This window comes from Haliotis rubra, unplaced genomic scaffold, assembly GCF_003918875.1.
Source record: "Haliotis rubra isolate DU_JTF1 unplaced genomic scaffold, ASM391887v1 Scf246, whole genome shotgun sequence".
Taxonomy (NCBI): Eukaryota; Metazoa; Mollusca; class Gastropoda; order Lepetellida; family Haliotidae; genus Haliotis; species Haliotis rubra.
Genome location: NW_025766514.1, coordinates 533,935 through 553,967, shown reverse-complemented (window position 1 = coordinate 553,967; position 20,033 = coordinate 533,935). Strand labels below are relative to the sequence as shown.

Sequence of the window (20,033 nt, the reverse complement as noted above, 5' to 3'; positions counted from 1 at the left end):
AATGATCGTCACTGTCTAATCAGGCACCCTGTCTAAACGGGCATTTTATTTCGGTCCCGTGGGGTGCCGGTTTAGGACTAGTTACAACCGGTTACAAATTGAAAATGGTAGTAAAATGGAGTAAAATCTGTTCTAGTGTTAAACAAATTGTTTCAACATATGTGCATATGAAATTTTAGAGAATTTAGCAAGCTTTTTAATTATACGTTAATTATATGAACATATTCATGCAAATCCCATCTCGCTATGCTTAGCAAAGCCTTGAGTGGTATGTTCTGTCCGGATGTAGCTGGAATTTGCGAAGAAGCAGCACAAGTCATTATCAAGAATTTATGCAGCATTGACCCAACTAAATATCCGTAGGGTTATTCCCACGGGTTGTTTGTTTGTTGTTTAACGCCGCATCCAGCAATAATCCAGCTAAATTACCGAGTCTGGTCCAGACATGAGCCGCAATCTACGCATTTGGGGTACGATGACATGTGTCAACCAAGTCAGCGAGCCTGACCACCCGACCCCGTTAGTCGCCTCTTACGACAAGCATGGGTCTCTGATCGAAGACCACATTCTATCTTCACGGGTTATTCCCACGGTAGGCAAAGAAACATGACGAAATCTACGACTGACTGTGTCCTGTGTGTGTCGTATTCACACTCAGTACAGGCTTTGAAAGTCACATTACGTAAAGCCTCGCTCATCCCTGAACTGCCTCTTCCGACTTCACGCTATATTTGTAAACAAACCGCGGACGTGATCACATCGACCGACTGATACTGCGTACCTGACTTGTACCCTACTAACTTCCTGATTGGACGAAGTGTGACTACTCCTCCAATCGGGAGCGACTTAACTACACAGGTAGGACGTCCGCGTGTAACCCACGTTTCATTGTGGGTAACCTTCAATATAGATAAGCGGTCTGCAAACGGATAATAAGTTGACACTAGATTTTGAAGTTATTGGACAGATAAAGTTAACTGACTGTAACGAAATGTCTACCTTGGTGCCGTTGTCACGTTGTACCTTCACCGCTATACGACAGAGCGGCCGGCGTGGATTCAGCACTTCTGGGACTTATCATAGCAAAAAACATTATCAGCTGTTGGTGGTGGGAGGCGGGTCCGGCGGCTGTGCTACTGCCGCCAAGTTTGCCGGAAGACTGGGAAAGGGGCATGTCGCTGTCATTGATCCCAGCGAGGTAAGTCTTACAGACTGAGAGTGAGAGCAGACGGAATGGTGATCATAGGTCATCGCTTATGTAACGGCGGTCGGCATATCAACTGTCGACTCTGGCCCAAACAAACCTTCCACTGGTGATCAGCGTTGAGAATATATGATCATCGTGTTTAACGACCCGTGCAATGGGGTCAGTTAAACTGATGCCTAGTGTTTGTAAATACGTGAAAAACCCCATCACATTAAATGAAAAGAAGTCCCACTGTGATGGGAGATTCCATCGTAATCTGAGGAAAAATCTAGACTTGCTTCTTAAGGGCTGTAGACTGTAGCATTTCAGTAACGATGGGGAAAGAAAATAGCATTGTTCGGGAACTGACAAAGACTCTCTCAGGGCATAGTGACATTCAGTTTCAATACTCAGAATGTAAGTGGTACACGGTGGCCCTTGCTGCTGTACAATGATAGCTCAGGTCACAGACGCTAAATATAGAATCAATTGTCAATGGTTATGTCACGCACAGGGAACTGTAGCTGTGTACGTAAGTGTTCCTGATAATTTTTTACCTCAGGAGTACTACAGCAGAAATTAGCGGAAGAGGAGTAGAGGGGTAGAATTCTGTACTTGTTGGAGTACAGACATTGCTAGGTCTCAAAATGAATTGTATTATTCTTTAGGGCTGGGTATTGCAAAGAATTTTCATATTGCAATATATTGCGATGCGAAAGCATATATTGCGATATGTATTGCAATATATTGCAATAAGTTTTTTTTATTAAAAAAAACTACTTATAATCGAGTTAATGCTTGATTTATAAAGCAAAAACACATCAAAATCACCACTCTTGATTAAGCTTTAATAAAAGCTTTAAATCATGAAAAAATAAAAATGTTTGGCACAAATAAAAAAAGGAAAGGAATAATTTATAAAACAAAAGAATCTGAAGATTTCCGAGTGTTATGAAGTTTTTCGAATGCATGTCAAAATACCGGTTTTCGATCAGTTCATCAGTGTTCCAATGTTCAGCCTGTACAGACCCTGGATCATAGTTCATCAGTGTTCCAATGTTCAACATATACAGACCCTGGATCATAGTTCATCAATGTTCCAATGTTCAGCCTATACAGACCCTGGATCATAGTTCATCAGTGTTCCAATGTTCAGCCTATACAGACCCTGGATCATAGTTCATCAGTGTTCCAATGTTCAGCCTATACAGACCCTGGATCATAGTTCATCAGTGTTCCAATGTTCAGCATATACAGACCCTGGATCATAGTTCATCATAGTTCCAATGTTCAGCTTATACAGACCCTGGATCATAGTTCATCAATGTTCCAATGTTCAGCCTATACAGACCCTGGATCATAGTTCATCAGTGTTCCAATGTTCAGCCTATACAGACCCTGGATCATAGTTCATCAGTGTTCCAATGTTCAGCCTATACAGACCCTGGATCATAGTTCATCAGTGTTCCAATGTTCAGCTTATACAGACCCTGGATCATAGTTCATCAGTGTTCCAATGTTCAGCCTATACAGACCCTGGATCATAGTTCATCAGTGTTCCAATGTTCAGCCTATACCCCTGGATCATAGTTCATCAGTGTTCCAATGTTCAGCCTATACAGACCCTGGATCATAGTTCATCAGTGTTCCAATGTTCAGCCTATACAGACCCTGGATCATAGTTCATCAGTGTTCCAATGTTCAACCTATACAGACCCTGGATCATAGTTCATCAGAGTTCCAATGTTCAGCCTATACAGACCCTGGATCATAGTTCATCAGTGTTCCAATGTTCAGCCTATACAGACCCTGGATCATAGTTCATCAGTGTTCCAATGTTCAGCCTATACAGACCCTGGAACATAGTTCATCAGTGTTCCAATGTTCAGCCTATACAGACCCTGGATCATAGTTCATCAGTGTTCCAATGTTCAGCCTATACAGACCCTGGATCATAGTTCATCAGTGTTCCAATGTTCAGCCTATACAGACCCTGGATCATAGTTCATCAGTGTTCCAATGTTCAGCCTATACAGACCCTGGATCATAGTTCATCAGTGTTCCAATGTTCAGCATATACAGACCCTGGATCATAGTTCATCAGTCCACATTATTATCTATTTCCTAACCTGTATAAATTTAAGTATCCTCTTAGCAGTAATAATGTGTAAATATGAAAAAAAAGCTGTCTAAATATATATGCCATATTAAATTGTACCCTTAGATCAGAATGCCGTTAACTGTCACGTGTCGACCATGCTACTTGTAATACTGCTGTTTGTTAATATATGCCCTTGAAACCTTAGAGCCAGGTAGGATAACAATCTTGTAATATGTTCATTTGTTGTGACATTTTGGAATCGAACTGCTACTGGCAGTTGAGATCTGTCGTTTTCAGGTGAATGTCCCATGCAATTAGGAAACTGCATAGAATTTGTGAATTAGATGTAACAAAATATCTATGGTGATTTAGAACTTTGCAACATTTTAAATGTTTGATATTCCATTAAACTGTTTCTAACTGATGCACTAAGCATCACTGCAAAAATTTGGTTCATATTTAATGCCCATTATACCACACTCAGTCTTCATTATTAGCTCCTTGAGGAGTATATGACCCTTCTATACCACTGGTTATCAGTTACTATATAACATGTCCAGGTACCCATTAACTGAAGGGTGTACAGAGCTATATTAGAACAAGACACTTGCCTAGGAGATACCTAGATTCCAGGAGGGGCCATGGCCTTAAGTGAGTGAGTGAGTGAGTGAGTATGGTTTTACGCCACTTTTAGCAATATTCCAGCAATATCACACTGGGGGACACCAGACATGGACTTCACTTGTTTTACCCATGTGGGGAATCGAACCTGGGTCTTCAGCGTGACGAGCGGACGCTTTAACCACTATGCTACCTCCCAAGTTCATGTCCTGAAATAGTCCCTCTCAATATACCTCAGTTATTTTTTCTATCCACCGGTACGCAAGCTAAGATTTGACATTTGTGTGTACACATGTAAGATCACATTTAATTGGTATTTGCAAAAATTCATGCGTACTTGTATGCAATGGACTAAAAAGGAATTGAGTTTTCACATAAATATTTTCATAATTTACGCAGATACGCAGCTTATCTGTACCTCTGTGAACATTTCAGGCCTCTCCTTTATAGCCACTTACTTAAGAGCGCTTTTGAAAAAACCCAACATTTTATTGGAGCAATAACTCTTCTGAACAACACAGTCATGGCGTGCCTGTCAGGGTAATAAATAACAAGCACTAGCTAGCCAGGGTGAGACTTCCATCGACATGACTGCACATGTGCATGTTAACATTGGCACGTGCACCTTACTGTAGTAAATGCTGTTGAGAAATATTCCTACAACCAGGCTACTGAATGTGACTTGCTTCACATTTCTACCATGTACACAACAATAAAGTTACTTTATTCTTTGATCCTTTTAAACCATCATTACTGATATAAGAGAGAAAATGTCATTGGAAAGATTTGTAAAAGAAAACAATCGACTGTTTCCCCTTTTCCGTTAAGAAATGTAAAATCAAACAGTGCCCGTGGTGATGAAAGTTGACAAATTTTAAAACATGACAAAACCTGGTGATCTAACAATGCAGGGCCTGATTTAGCTATATGAAAAATGCACCTGTGCATCCTATTATTGAAAACCTGATTTTCAGTGTTCGCGTTAACGCTTAAACGTGTGTGTTTCACGCAAATCAATCTACATTTCTATCTGCGTGTTCTGCATGCAAAGCATTTTGTGTTCTGGGTAGTTACATTTCTAAATTATCAGAGATGCCAACCTCTACGATGTTATCGTAGTTGCTATGAATTTTAGCCTCAAACTACATCAATACGATTGCACTAGAAATTCTACGAAATTTGAAGAAAATTCATTGAAATTCAAATATATAGACAAAAACATATATTTTCATCAATTAAATACCACTGTCCCTGTCCCAGTCATGTCCCATGTTGCCTGTCCCACTGCTTACAATTTCAATATTATGATGTCTATTTTGTGTATCTCTTTAAGATATTTTTTCAAGAAATTAATTTCATAATCTACAATTTGCCTTTTTCAATATCATATCATACAGAGATAATGGCTACTAGATACTTTTATCATTTGAAAGTTTTTGTTTGTTTGGACAATATTTACATAAGTAATTGACCCATTCAGTGTGATATTTTTAATGTCTCACAAGTGTTAGAAGATGATCTGTAGGTATAACTGCCACATGCACGTAGTTCCTATCATGTGTAATATGTAATGCTGTAATTTCATGTGAACAAGTTAGTGAACAGATATTTCATTAATTCTATAAGTTAAATTGACCGTATTACTTTTAGATCGAGATTTATATTTTGAATCAAATGCACATATACCCATTAGGAATTGTCTTCATCGTGGAGACCCATGAAGATCAGGGTTAGAATTGATCTTCAGTAACCCATGCTTGTTGTAAGAGGTCGGTGTTGTTGTAACGGGTCGGGTAGTCGCTGACTTGGTTGACACATGTCATTGTATCCCATTTGTGTAGATCGATGCTCATGCTGTTGATCACTGGATTGTCTGGTCCAGACTCGATTATTTACAGACATATAGCTGAAATATTGCTGAGTGTGGCGTAAAACTAAACTCACTCACTTCGTCGTGGAATTATTTGTTGTCATGTTTTGAAAAGATCAGTCATGTCATGCCAGGTGCCTGTTTGTAACTTGTCTTATTTTCTATAATATTGCCAATTTATGTTTTAAATATAGTATACTGTGATCACAGAATATTGAACTGTTAACTTTATTTCTACAAGAATTGTACCCAAAAATATAAACCATACCACAATTTCATTATTTCTCATAATTGTGATAATACAAAAAGGTAAATGGTTACAACGTGGATCTTGTATGGGAATAGTTTGGTTCATTGTGAATGAAACATCAAGAAAATATAGTGTCAGCAGCTTATCTCCAAGTGACCTGAGTTACAGTGACCTAGTGTTAAGCATAGAGGAGTTAGCTCCTTTATCTATATGCATGTATGACCTCTAGTTCGTTGTTTGACATCATAGAGGAAAATCAATTTTCATCATTTGTAGCAAGAGCATTCATATATTTTTTAATTTGAATGTATAATGTCAGTGTAGGAAAGATGTAGAAAATCTAGCCTGTCCACAGGACTGGCAGGTCAAATTTTTTACCAGTCCTGCCAAAATCTAGCCTGTCCTCCAAATATAAATAAAACACCTTCGGCAGTAAATATTCAAAAAGGTTATAATCATTATATATATATGTCATTGGTTTGCTAAAATTGACCCGACATGAGGACGGACTAGATATTTATTTAGCCCGTCCTCAACAAAATTCACCCGTCTCGGACGTTGGGACGGGCTATCTTTCCTACACTGATAATGTTTTACAAATCCATTTGTATGAATGTCATGGCATTCAGATATCAGGCAGTATTTTGTTCGCTCACAGTTTCCTTAATGATGCCAAATAGAATTTTTTGGTTAGCTTTGTGCCTTTTGTTATAATTCGTGGGTTCAGAATGGGAATCAGCTTTGTTGTCATATCCTGGTTGAAGTGGACTGGACCAGGGTCACTGTTTTGTTGTAGATCAGGATACCGTTCCTCAAAGCGATTGTAACACTAAGGTGATCATAAAGTTCTCCCATACTTCTGTATAGACTTCACGACAGTAGCACTATGATCGCTATGTGGAATGAGCCCCAGGAACATTGAAGGTGGCTAGAATCCCTGTGGTCTTTGGGATTTTGATTAGTTTTTCATCCTAGTCCTCGTTAGGATGAGAAAGCCACACTAACTCGGTGCGCCTAGTGGCAGCAAGAGTTGTACACTCCCCAGGGAGTTGAGATTGATAATACGATGTGCCGTTGAGATTGACATCCAATGATCGAAGGGAAAAATAAAAGCGCCTTGAGCATGCACTAGTTGCGTGGATATATGCGCTATATAAATATCCTATAAAAAAAGACCATTTGATTCAGCATGACAGTTGTTGTCTCCTGTGTGGCAGATGCACTACTACCAGCCCATGTGGACCCTGGTGGGAGCGGGGCTGAAGACGCTGCAGGCCTCGGGGCGAACCATGCAGTCCGTGCTGCCCAGCGGCTGTGACTGGATCAAGGATCAGGCAGTGAAGTTCGACCCTGACAGCTGCACAGTGACCACAGCAAGTGGGGAACAGGTAGTGTGGCACTTGATTCATTACTGCATTTCTATGGTGCTATTTCCAAATGTTCAAAGCGCACAATCTGGTTGAATATTAACTGTCAGGGAAAGATATTATTACCCCGGATAACCCAAGCTGCCTGTGAGGCGCTAGAAGGTTAATAGCCTCATGACTTATCCCATTGAGTACCAATTATCCGCTGGGTGAACAGAGGTAATTTTGAACAAACTCACTTGCCTAAGGTGAGATCACATATGTGCTTTGTTGTGGGGGCAGGACTGAAGTCTTAGAAACTCTCAGGAGTCAAGCTGCCAAACACGGTCACCCATCCAAGTACTCTTCATGACCAATGTTGCTTAACTTCAACTGATTGTGACCTGAGCTCTATGCACAGGAACACACACCACCACACCCATCACACACCATCACACATCATCACACACCACCACACACCACCACACTTCATCTCCTGTTGTTATGGGTATTTAATGCAAACTTTAGTCCAACTTTAACACAGCATGGTGTAAGTATTCCAGTACTGCACCAGTTTCCTGCATGTTGGCTATATTTGGAGCTCAGATGACTGAAATTCTATGAAACTGTCGTCTGCCATGGTGGCCATATTGTGTCATTTTTGGTCATTAATCATGCAATGAAATTTGACTTACAGTAAGTATGTGCTTGTTGGAATTACATGTAATATACATTTTTGGGCATGTATTGACATTTTCATTTTTCATGGACTGTGATTTTCATGTACCTCTGTTTGTCTGGTGTTGCTAGATTACTTTTGCTATTTTACCACACCTTTAAACAGATCCTCTGAAACTGCCTTATAAACAAAGCTGAAATTTAGAATGGCAGTTCCTGTTTCTTGTAAACAGTATTGTCAAGTATTTATCAGTTGATGGAAGTTTACAAATCATATTTGGGCACAAGGCTTGAACTCTGAATGCAATGACGATGTTGAAAAAAACCAAATTATTATTTGTTCTAGAACCATACGGTAGATCCTTGTGGTTCTCTGTTAGCCTTGTTCCTCACATTTGACTGCTTGTGATGTGATATTGTGGTGTTTCCAGATAGGCTACGACTTCCTGGTGGTAGCGATGGGTATGCAGCTCAACTACAGTGAGGTAAGTGTCCCATCAGTGAACAGTAGGGCCACCAGATTAGTGGTAGAGTGCATTGCAAGCCATGAGTGAGTGAGTGAGTATGGTTTAACGCCCGCTTTTAGCAATATTCCAGCAATATCTCGGCGGGGGACACCAGAAATGGGCTTCACACATTGTACCCATGTGGGGAATCGAAACCGGGTCTTCGGTGTGACGAGCGAACGCTTTAACCACTAGGGACCCACCGTCCCCTGCAAGCCATGAATTGCTGAGAGTAAGTAAGTAAAACTAATTGCTAATCAGGGGTATGCAACAGCTCAAACACAGGTCAACTCTCCAAATGAGGGTGGGAACACAACTGGGTTACCAATCCCTAACTTTGTGTGCTGGCGATTAGGTGCCTGATTCTGAGGGTGTGGGTTCGAGCCCTGGATGGGACTCAACCCACCAAAAGTGATAGAATCTGTACTTTACTGAGAAAGTGCAATCCCAAATATAACATATGTTACATCTGGCCACTTTCTAAATGGCAGTGTTTATTCACACATATTGTTGCACAAGTTTGAACTCATCTTAGTACTCCGCTCAACCAGTCAGAGAGAGTGTCCTAAAGTGTGAAATCAGAGCCAGGAAGTAAACAACTGATGTGGATGGGTGACATTTAGTAGTTGTTGCAATATTGGGCAAGGTGGGCAGTGATTTTCTGCACCCCTGGTAAAACTTAACATATCAACCATGACTGCATTTGTCCAACTTCCAGACCAGTCCATGTGTAAGTCTTTATAAAGGTACATTCTCATGTTGCGACGTGTTGAAACAATAATACATGGATTTGTCATGTGAAGAAGAGAGGAATATCTATCACAGTCACTAAAAAGAAGAACAAATATAATTCAGTGTGGTTTTGCAACTGGATTCTCAAGTGACACACCATTCAGTTTCTTCTCTGGTAAAATCAAGTTTCTTCAGTCATGTCTCTGACATGATGTCCACTTAAACAAAGGGATGGACACAGATCTAAGCGATCTGATTGGTGGAAAGTCTGTGAATTGAAGAGGAACATTTCTTTGTACATAGACGTGTAGATGCCGTTATCAAGCAAGAGTTGGCATCTACACCGAAATGTTGCCTCTATTGCAGTAAAAAAGTTGTCTATCCATACTGAAATATTCCTCTTCATCATACCAGTTTCTAAATGCCACCCAGGGAAGTACTGGAATTAGGACAAGTCCTATATCTTACAATAATAGGCTCCAATTAGTTGTATGCAGTTAAAATTTGTTAAGATTGGGATGTTCTAACATTGCAACTGTTTTGCATGCTACAGGTTGTTACTACAAGTCACACTGTGGGATAGCCTAGTGGTTAAAGCGTTTGTTTGTCACGCCGAAGACCTGGGTTCGATTCCCCACTTGGGTACAATTTGTGAAGCCCATTTCTGGTGTCCCCCGCCTTGATGTTGCTGGAATATTGCTACAAGTGGTGGGAAAAACAATCTCACTCATTAATCACCCCCCAACAGAATGACAAGTTTTCTTGTGTCTGTTACAGAATTTTTTTTACAGAACAGTGCAGCATGGGTATATAATTTCTTGTAACTATTCACAATTTCATGTTAGTTTCATTGTTGTTTGAATTCAGTTGTTTACTCCCACTGAGGCTGACAGTATCTGAAATCAACTTTAAGCTCCCTCAAGTATCCCACCAGTACCCCTGCTGATGGTGTATAGTGAGGCCTGATTCATGGGTGTGTGACCAGCTCCGGGGGCCGGACCTACCTCATGTTGTCCATATTGCAGATTAAAGGTTTACCTGAAGCGTTCACAGTGGACAAGTCGGTGTGCTCCAACTACTGGAGTGAGACCGTGACACAGACATTCCCAGCTCTGGAGGCGCTGCAGGGGGGAAACGCCATCTTCACCTTCCCCAACACCCCCATCAAGTGTGCCGGAGCACCTCAGAAGATTATGTACCTAGCTGACCACTACCTCAGGAAGGTAAACAACAAACACACAAACTAGTTGCATTTGTAAAATATTAAAAAAATAATTAAACATGTACTGAATTATTTTTTTTTAGTAAAGTTGAAAGATTGTTGGAAGTGGTTATATTTTGGTGGAAGTTTATGGAGTCAATTATTGTAGATACTGTAGATACTGCAGGGGTGCTCACCCCCCCACCCCCTTTTGTCCTGATAGTTTATTATATGACCAATGAAAACACCCCTCCTTTTCTCAAGAGAACACACACACACACACACACACACACACACACACACACACACACACACACCACACACAAAACACACACTGTATCCGCCCCTGGTGCTGTTTTGTACATATGTCACTGATAACTTGACACAAGTTCTCCAGCATAGTTGCAGAGAAATGTTAAAGCCCTGCCTGTTTTAATTAAGTGTGTTGTGAATGACTATTACTGACGTTATGCCTGATGCATGTATGACTCCATACTTGTGTTGTTGCAGGCGGGCAAGAGAGACAAAACCAACGTGATCTTCAACACCTCTCTTGGGGTCATATTTGGGGTGAAGAAATATGCAGAAAGACTGTTGGATATAGTCAAAGACAGGTACGAGGCACAGACAAAAGGATAGTTTGGCAACTTTGGAATGGTCATGGTTCACCCACACATTGAGTATTCTGGATGATTTCCTGTGTAATTCTATAGTGTGGATTAATAGTGCTCCACTGTTCAGACTAGGTCCTGTGTAATTCTATAGTGTGGATTAATAGTGCTCCACTGTTCAGACTAGGTCCTGTGTAATTCTATAGTGTGGATTAATAGTGCTCCACTGTTCAGACTAGGTCCTGTGTAATTCTATAGTGTGGATTAATAGTGCTCCACTGTTCAGACTAGGTCCTGTGTAATTCTATAGTGTGGATTAATAGTGCTCCACTGTTCAGACTAGGTCCTGTGTGTATTCTATAGTGTGGATTAATAGTGCTCCACTGTTCAGACTAGGTCCTGTGTAATTCTATAGTGTGGATTAATAGTGCTCCACTGTTCAGACTAGGTCCTGTGTAATTCTATAGTGTGGATTAATAGTGCTCCACTGTTCAGACTAGGTCCTGTGTATTCTATAGTGTGGATTAATAGTGCACTGTCCACTGTTGTGGATTAATAGTGCTCCACTGTTCAGACTAGGTCCTGTGTAATTCTATAGTGTGGATTAATAGTGCTCCACTGTTCAGACTAGGTCCTGTGTAATTCTATAGTGTGGATTAATAGTGCTCCACTGTTCAGACTAGGTCCTGTGTAATTCTATAGTGTGGATTAATAGTGCTCCACTGTTCAGACTAGGTCCTGTGTAATTCTATAGTGTGGATTAATAGTGCTCCACTGTTCAGACTAGGTCCTGTGTAATTCTATAGTGTGGATTAATAGTGCTCCACTGTTCAGACTAGGTCCTGTGTGTAATTCTATAGTGTGGGATTAATAGTGCTCCACTGTTCAGACTAGGTCCTGTGTAATTCTATAGTGTGGATTAATAGTGCTCCACTGTTCAGACTAGGTCCTGTGTAATCCTGTGTTCAGATAGGTCTGTGTAATGTGGGATTAATAGTGCTCCACTGTTCAGACTAGGTCCTGTGTAATAATCTATAGTGTGGATTAATAGTGCTCCACTGTTCAGACTAGGTCCTGTGTAATTCTATAGTGTGGATTAATAGTGCTCCACTGTTCAGACTAGGTCCTGTGTAATTCTATAGTGTGGATTAATAGTGCTCCACTGTTCAGACTAGGTCCTGTGTAATTCTATAGTGTGGATTAATAGTGCTCCACTGTTCAGACTAGGTCCTGTGTAATTCTATAGTGTGGATTAATAGTGCTCCACTGTTCAGACTAGGTCCTGTGTAATTCTATAGTGTGGATTAATAGTGCTCCACTGTTCAGACTAGGTCCTGTGTAATTCTATAGTGTGGATTAATAGTGCTCCACTGTTCAGACTAGGTCCTGTGTAATTCTATAGTGTGGATTAATAGTGCTCCACTGTTCAGACTAGGTCCTGTGTAATTCTATAGTGTGGATTAATAGTGCTCCACTGTTCAGACTAGGTCCTGTGTAATTCTATAGTGTGGATTAATAGTGCTCCACTGTTCAGACTAGGTCCTGTGTAATTCTATAGTGTGGATTAATAGTGCTCCACTGTTCAGACTAGGTCCTGTGTAATTCTATAGTGTGGATTAATAGTGCTCCACTGTTCAGACTAGGTCCTGTGTAATTCTATAGTGTGGATTAATAGTGCTCCACTGTTCAGACTAGGTCCTGTGTAATTCTATAGTGTGGATTAATAGTGCTCCACTGTTCAGACTAGGTCCTGTGTATATCTATAGTGTGGATTAATAGCGCTCCACTGTTCAGACTAGGTCCTGTGCAATTCTATAGTGTGGATTAATAGTGCTCCACTGTTCAGAGTAATGTTCTATAACAGTAGGTCCTGTGCAGATTATGGTGACAGGTAAGTCGATGAAATAAAATACCATTTTGTTTGTCCCTCATAGTGGTTCCAGGTCTGAGTAGTCTCAAACAGCAGCCCATGCTTGTTGCAAGAGGAGACCTAACTGAATAGGCTGTTAGACTCAGTGATTTGGTTAATGGCATGTGCATCGTTGATCAGTGCTCATAATATCAATCACAGGATTAGAGACTGTGAACCTAGCTGGAATAATCCATACATGCTGTATTAGACTGCAGGCACAAACAGCAGCATTAGTTTATTTGTTCATTTAACACTGCCTTATTGAAGACAAATTTAGATACGGCATAGATGTGACTTTAATGTTATTTGGTCAGATAAGCTAATTTGTTTTTCATACAAGCAACTAGATATGAAAGCAAACACTAGGACAGTTTGTAATGCTCCAGTGCTTATTGAAGTGTTCGACCTGACTTCACATACAGGAATATTGAGGTGAACTAAAGACGGAGCCTGGTTGAGGTCCGGCCAGACAAGAAGGAGGCGGTCTTTGTGGACCTGGACAGCCCAGAAGGACTAACTGAAACATACCAGGTACCCGGTCATCCATGTACAATAAACATACCAGGTACCCCAGTCCTCCATGTACAGTAAACATACCAGGTACCCGGTCATCCATGTACAATAAACATACCAGGTACCCCAGTCATCCATGTACACTAAACATACCAGGTACCCCAGTCATCCATGTACAGTAAACATACCAGGTACCCCAGTCATCCATGTACAATAAACATACCTGGTACCCCAGTCATCCATGTACAGTAAACATACCAGGTGCCCCAGTCATCCATGTACAATAAACATACCAGGTACCCCAGCCATGTACAATAAACATACCAGGTACCCCAGTCATCCATGTACAATAAACATACCAGGTACCCCAGTCCTCCATGTACAGTAAACATACCAGGTGCCCCAGTCATCCATGTACAATAAACATACCAGGTGTCCATGTGAGTAAACATACCACAGTAAACATACCAGGTACCCCCAGTCCTCCATGTACAGTAAACATACCTCCATGTACAATAAACATACCAGGTACCCCAGTCATCCATGTACAATAAACATACCAGGTACCCCAGTCATCCATGTACAATAAACATACCAGGTACCTCCATGTACAAGGGTGGTGGGGTAGCCTAGTGGTTAAGTGTCCGCTCATCATGCTGAAGACCTGGGTTCGATTCCCCACATGAGTACAGTGTGAGAAACCCATTTATGGTGTCCCCTGCTGGAATATTGCTAAAACTAGTAAAATTTGGCGTAAAACCACACTCGCTTGCTCCATGTACAAAAAACAAGACTATTGACAGTACTATAACTGTACCAAGTTAGAATTGATTTCAACTGACGTGTGGACGTACTTTCAGTACAGCTTCTTACATGTCACCCCTCCCATGTCGGCACCCGACCCACTCCGACAGAGCAGTCTGGTCAACCAGGATGGCTACCTGGACGTCAGCAAGGAAACCCTGCAGCATGTGAAGTACCCCAACATATTTGGTATTGGTGACTGCACTAGCGTGCCGACCTCTAAAACAGCAGCCGCGGCAGGTCAGTACAGGGTCAGGGTCAACCTAAGATTGTGCTGTAGTACACGGGGAAGTAGGTAGAACCACTAGTCATGACTAGTAAACAAACATCACCAATGGCATTTCTGAATCATGTAGACTGCCTTTTTCCTTGTTTTGGTAAAACCCGTTTGTAACTGAAGAAACTCATAGATGTTTCTGTCATTTAGATGTTTCACTGATGGTAATGCACCTATATTCCAAGATGTGAATCAGCACGATCAACAAATCAATTCATTGTAACATAATCTGTGTTCAGAAATTTTATGTAAAAATCACACAAGTGATTATGTTCATTTTTATATGAAATTAACATCAGTTGTGAAATAACTAGTTTGTTTATTTTCATTTCAGCTACTCAAAGCGGTATACTGAAGAAGAACCTGCTGGCCGTTATGTCTGGTGGTAAACCTCAGAGTCAGGTTAGTATTAACGCTACCCACTCTCTGACAGTTGTACCTCCCCCTCCCTGACAGTTGTACCTCCCTCTCCCTGACAGTTGTACCTCCCTCTCCCTGACAGTTGTACCTCCCACTCCCTGACAGTTGTACCTCCCTCTCCCTGACAGTTGTACCTCCTCCCTGACAGTTGTACCTCCCTCTCCCTGACAGTTGTACCTCCCTCTCCCTGACAGTTGTACCTCCCCTGACACCCCTGACAGTTGTACCTCCTCCCTGACAGTTGTACCTCCCTCTCCCTGACAGTTGTACCTCCTCTCCCTGACAGTTGTACCTCCCTCCCTGACAGTTGTACCTCCCACTCCCTGACAGTTGTACCTCCCCTCTCCCTGACAGTTGTACCTCCCTCTCCTGACAGTTGTACCTCCCCTCCCCTGACAGTTGTACCCTCCCTCCCCTGACAGTTGTACCTCCCCCTCCCTGACAGTTGTACCTCCCACCTCCTGACAGTTGTACCTCCTCTCCCTGACAGTTGTACCTCCCTCTCCTGACAGTTGTACCTCCCTCCCCTGACAGTTGTACCTCCCTCTCCCTGACAGTTGTACCTCCCTCCCCTGACAGTTGTACCTCCCTGACAGTTGTACCTCCTCTCCTGACAGTTGTACCTCCCTCTCCTGACAGTTGTACCTCCCTCTCCCTGACAGTTGTACCTCCCTCCTGACAGTTGTACCTCCCTCCTCCCTGACAGTTGTACCTCCTCCCCTCCTGACAGTTGTACCTCCCACTCCCCTGACAGTTGTACCTCCCTCTCCCTGACAGTTGTACCTCCCTCTCCCCTGACAGTTGTACCTCCCTCTCCCTGACAGTTGTACCTCCCACTCCCCTGACAGTTGTACCTCCCTCCCCTGACAGTTGTACCTCCCTCCCTGACAGTTGTACCTCCCACTCCCTGACAGTTGTACCTCCCTCCCTGACAGTTGTACTCTCCCTCCCCTGACAGTTGTACCTCCCCTCCCTGACAGTTGTACCTCCTCTCCCTGACAGTTGTACCTCCTCCCCTGACAGTTGTACCTCCCTCTCCTGACAGTTGTACCTCCCACTCCCCTGACAGTTGTACCTCCCTCTCCCCTGACAGTTGTACCTCCCTCTCCCCTGACAGTTGCCTCCCCTGGACAGTTGTACTCCCCCCTGACAGTTGTACCTCCTCTCCCTTGACAGTTGTACCCCCTCCCTGACAGTTGTACCTCCCTCCTCCCTGACAGTTGTACCTCCCAGTCTCCCTGACAGTTGTACCTCCCTCCCTGACAGTTGTACCCTCTGACAGTTGTACCTCCCTCTCCCTGACAGTTGTACCTCCCTCTCCCTGACAGTTGTACCTCCCTCTCCCTGACAGTTGTACCTCCCTCTCCCTGACAGTTGTACCTCCCACTCCCTGACAGTTGTACCTCCCTCTCCCTGACAGTTGTACCTCCCTCTCCCTGACAGTTGTACCTCCCTCCTCCCTGACAGTTGTACCTCCCTCTCCCTGACAGTTGTACCTCCCACTCCCTGACAGTTGTACCTCCCACTCCCTGACAGTTGTACCTCCCTCTCCCTGACAGTTGTACCTCCCTCCTCCCCTGACAGTTGTACCTCCCTCTCCCCTGACAGTTGTACCTCCCTCTCCCTGACAGTTGTACCTCCCACTCCCTGACAGTTGTACCTCCCTCTCCCTGACAGTTGTACCTCCCTCTCCCTGACAGTTGTACCTCCCTCTCCCTGACAGTTGTACCTCCCTCTCCCCTGACAGTTGTACCTCCTCTCCTCCCTGACAGTTGTACCTCCCTCTCCCCCTGACAGTTGTACCTCCCACTCCTGACAGTTGTACTCCCTCCTCTCCCCTGACAGTTGTACCCCCTCCCTCTCCCCTGACAGTTGTACCTCCCTCTCCCTGACAGTTGTACCCTACCTCTCCTCCCTCCTGACAGTTGTACCTCCCTCTCCCTGACAGTTGTACCTCCCTCCCCTGACAGTTGTACTCCCCTCCCTCTCCCCTGACAGTTGTACCTCCCACAGTGACAGTTGTACCTCCTCCCTCTCCCTGACAGTTGTACCTCCCTCTCCCCTGACAGTTGTACCTCCCTCTCCCTGACAGTTGTACCCTCCCTCTCCTGACAGTTGTACCTCCCTCCCCTGACAGTTGTACCTCCCCCTCCCCTGACAGTTGTACCTCCCCCTCTCCCTGACAGTTGTACCTCCCTCCCTCTCCCTGACAGTTGTACATCCCTCCCCTGACAGTTGTACAGTTGTACCTCCCTCCCCTGACAGTTGTACCTCCCACTCCTGACAGTTGTACCTCCCACCTCCCCTGACAGTTGTACATCCCTCTCCCCTGACAGTTGTACCTCCCAGTCCCTCCCCTGACAGTTGTACCCCTCCCTCCCCTGACAGTTGTACCCCTGACAGTTGTACCTCCCTCTCCCTGACAGTTGTACCTCCCTCTCCTGACAGTTGTACCTCCCTCTCCCCTGACAGTTGTACCTCCCTCTCCCTGACAGTTGTACCTCCCTCTCCCCTGACAGTTGTACCTCCCACTCCCCTGACAGTTGTACCTCCCACACCCTGACAGTTGTACCTCCTCCTCCCCTGACAGTTGTACCTCCCACTCCCTGACAGTTGTACCTCCCCCTCCCTGACAGTTGTACCTCCCTCCTCCCTGACAGTTGTACCTCCCTCTCCCTGACAGTTGTACCTCCCTCTCCCTGACAGTTGTACCTCCCACTCCCTGACAGTTGTACCTCCCCCTCCCTGACAGTTGTACCTCCCACTCCCTGACAGTTGTACCTCCCACTCCCTGACAGTTGTACCTCCCACTCCCTGACAGTTGTACCTCCCACACCCTGACAGTTGTACCTCCCACTTGCTGACAGTTGTACCTCCCACTCCCTGACAGTTGTACCTGCCACACCCTTTCATTTGTATTGTAATGTTTCTATGACTGTTACCATGTACTGAATATCGCTATATGTTTGTGGTCCTCAGTGCAAGAATAGTGTTTCATTTTGTATTTCCTTGAGACTTGTTCCAGCCTGGAGCTTGTGTTTCAGTATGACGGCTACACGTCTTGTCCTCTCCTCACTGGGAACAACAAGTGCATCCTGGCAGAGTTTGACTTCGCTGGCCAGCCCCTGGAGACTTTCCCCATTGACCAGGGCAAGGAGAGGAGACTCATGTATCACATGAAGAAAGATTTCCTGCCAGAGTTGTACTGGAATGTTATGCTCAAGTAAGTCCTGGAGAGATGGGGCTTGTTTATGGGGCTTCATCGATCCTGATCTATGTCGGTGTGAGTCCTAGAGAGATGGGGCTTGTTTAAGGGGCTTCATCGATCCTGATCTATGTCTGTGTGAGTCCTAGAGAGATGGGGCTTGTTTAAGGGGCTTCATCGATCCTGATCTATGTCGGTGTGATTCCTAGAGAGATGGGGCTTGTTTAAGGGGCTTCATCGATCCTGATCTATGTCGGTGTGAGTCCTGGAGAGATGAATCGTGTTTAAGGGGCTTCATCGATCCTGATCTATGTCGGTGTGAGTCCTGGAGAGATGAATCTTGTTTATGGGGCTTCATCGATCCTGATCTATGTCGGTGTGAGTCCTAGAGAGATGGGGCTTGTTTAAGGGGCTTCATCGATCCTGATCTATGTCTGTGTGAGTCCTAGAGAGATGGGGCTTGTTTAAGGGGCTTCATCGATCCTGATCTATGTCTGTGTGAGTCCTAGAGAGATGGGGCTTGTTTAAGGGGCTTCATCGATCCTGATCTATGTCTGTGTGAGTCCCTGATCTATAGAGAAATGGGGCTTGTTTAAGGGGCTTCATCGATCCTGATCTATGTCTGTGTGATTCCTAGAGAGATGGGGCTTGTTTAAGGGGCTTCATCGATCCTGATCTATGTCGGTGTGAGTCCTAGAGAGATGGGGCTTGTTTAAGGGGCTTCATCGATCCTGATCTATGTCGGTGTGAGTCCTGGAGAGATGAATCGTGTTTAAGGGGCTTCATCGATCCTGATCTATGTCTGTGTGATTCCTAGAGAGATGGGGCTTGTTTAAGGGGCTTCATCGATCCTGATCTATGTCGGTGTGAGTCCTAGAGAGACAGGAATGCTTGATAGATATACACTTTGAAGGATGATGTATGTGAGTGAGTTAAAATTGTACGTCACCTCGGCAATATTTCAGCCATATCGTGATGATATATACTGATAATAAATATATTTACACTTTTTTGAAAAGCTGTCAGCAGAGGACAGTTTAACAACTAGATTATCACAAATTAATGGATGTTGTATGTTACAGGGGCGACGTGGATGTGTGATGCAAATACACATTAATGGATGTTGTATATTGCAGGGGCTACTGGAACGGTCCATCCTTGGCCCGCAAGATGCTTCACCTGGGAATGTCCAAGTAGACCTGGGGAACAGGCATCAGCCAACATGGATGCCCAGGCAGACAAGGATCCATAAATCCTGTGATTGTACAGCAGTTTGGTGGAAGGCAGCTGTGACTGAGTGACCAGGGGACGTCTGTGATACTTGCCTCTTCAGCTTTGATGCACAGATGGATAAATGACTGGTTTTATTATAAATGTTTAGATCAGTTAGATTATCAAATTTTGTGAATATTTTTAAGTCCCAAATACATCTATGCATTGTATTATTTGTTTAGTGTTCTTGGAAAGCTTAACATTGTTTTGAGGGGGTCGTGACCAGCAGGCTGCTGAAGATATTAAGAAAATGATCAGTACACATCTCACCGGGCAGGTGATGTTTGATAACAGCAGGAGTAGATCAGTGTCTGGGGCTTGCTGAGTGATGAGTGGATATATTTGATGTCCGAAGTCACATGGGTTATCACTTGTTTATCAATCTTCCTACATTCTGTGTATGTAAACAGTAATGGCCAAGTGAAGTTGGAGGAACCTGAGGAACGTGTGTATTGTTTACAGCAATGTCTCGAAGCTACTTCTTTCTTTTTGCTTGTTCTGTAACACTGGAGTCTTGTATGTAAACTA

The 20,033-nt window shown here is 43.6% G+C and overlaps 1 protein-coding gene and 1 long non-coding RNA gene across 2 annotated transcripts; both read left to right on the top strand.

Annotated features, from left to right (window-relative positions):
• The first annotated feature begins 872 nt into the window (after positions 1 to 872).
• Positions 873 to 19,881, top strand: LOC124279073 (sulfide:quinone oxidoreductase, mitochondrial-like). The gene is given in 10 exon segments (XM_046714876.1): positions 873 to 1,198; positions 7,246 to 7,416; positions 8,484 to 8,537; positions 10,316 to 10,513; positions 11,002 to 11,105; positions 13,437 to 13,545; positions 14,388 to 14,571; positions 14,943 to 15,010; positions 18,073 to 18,251; positions 19,370 to 19,881. Coding segments are annotated over 10 exon segments (1,335 nt in total). The 5' UTR covers positions 873 to 991; the 3' UTR covers positions 19,431 to 19,881.
• On the top strand, positions 13,742 to 14,126 carry LOC124279076. The gene is made up of 3 exons (XR_006899289.1): positions 13,742 to 13,823; positions 13,855 to 13,959; positions 14,056 to 14,126. It is a non-coding gene; the product is annotated as an uncharacterized LOC124279076 (long non-coding RNA).
• Positions 19,882 to 20,033: the final 152 nt, after the last annotated feature.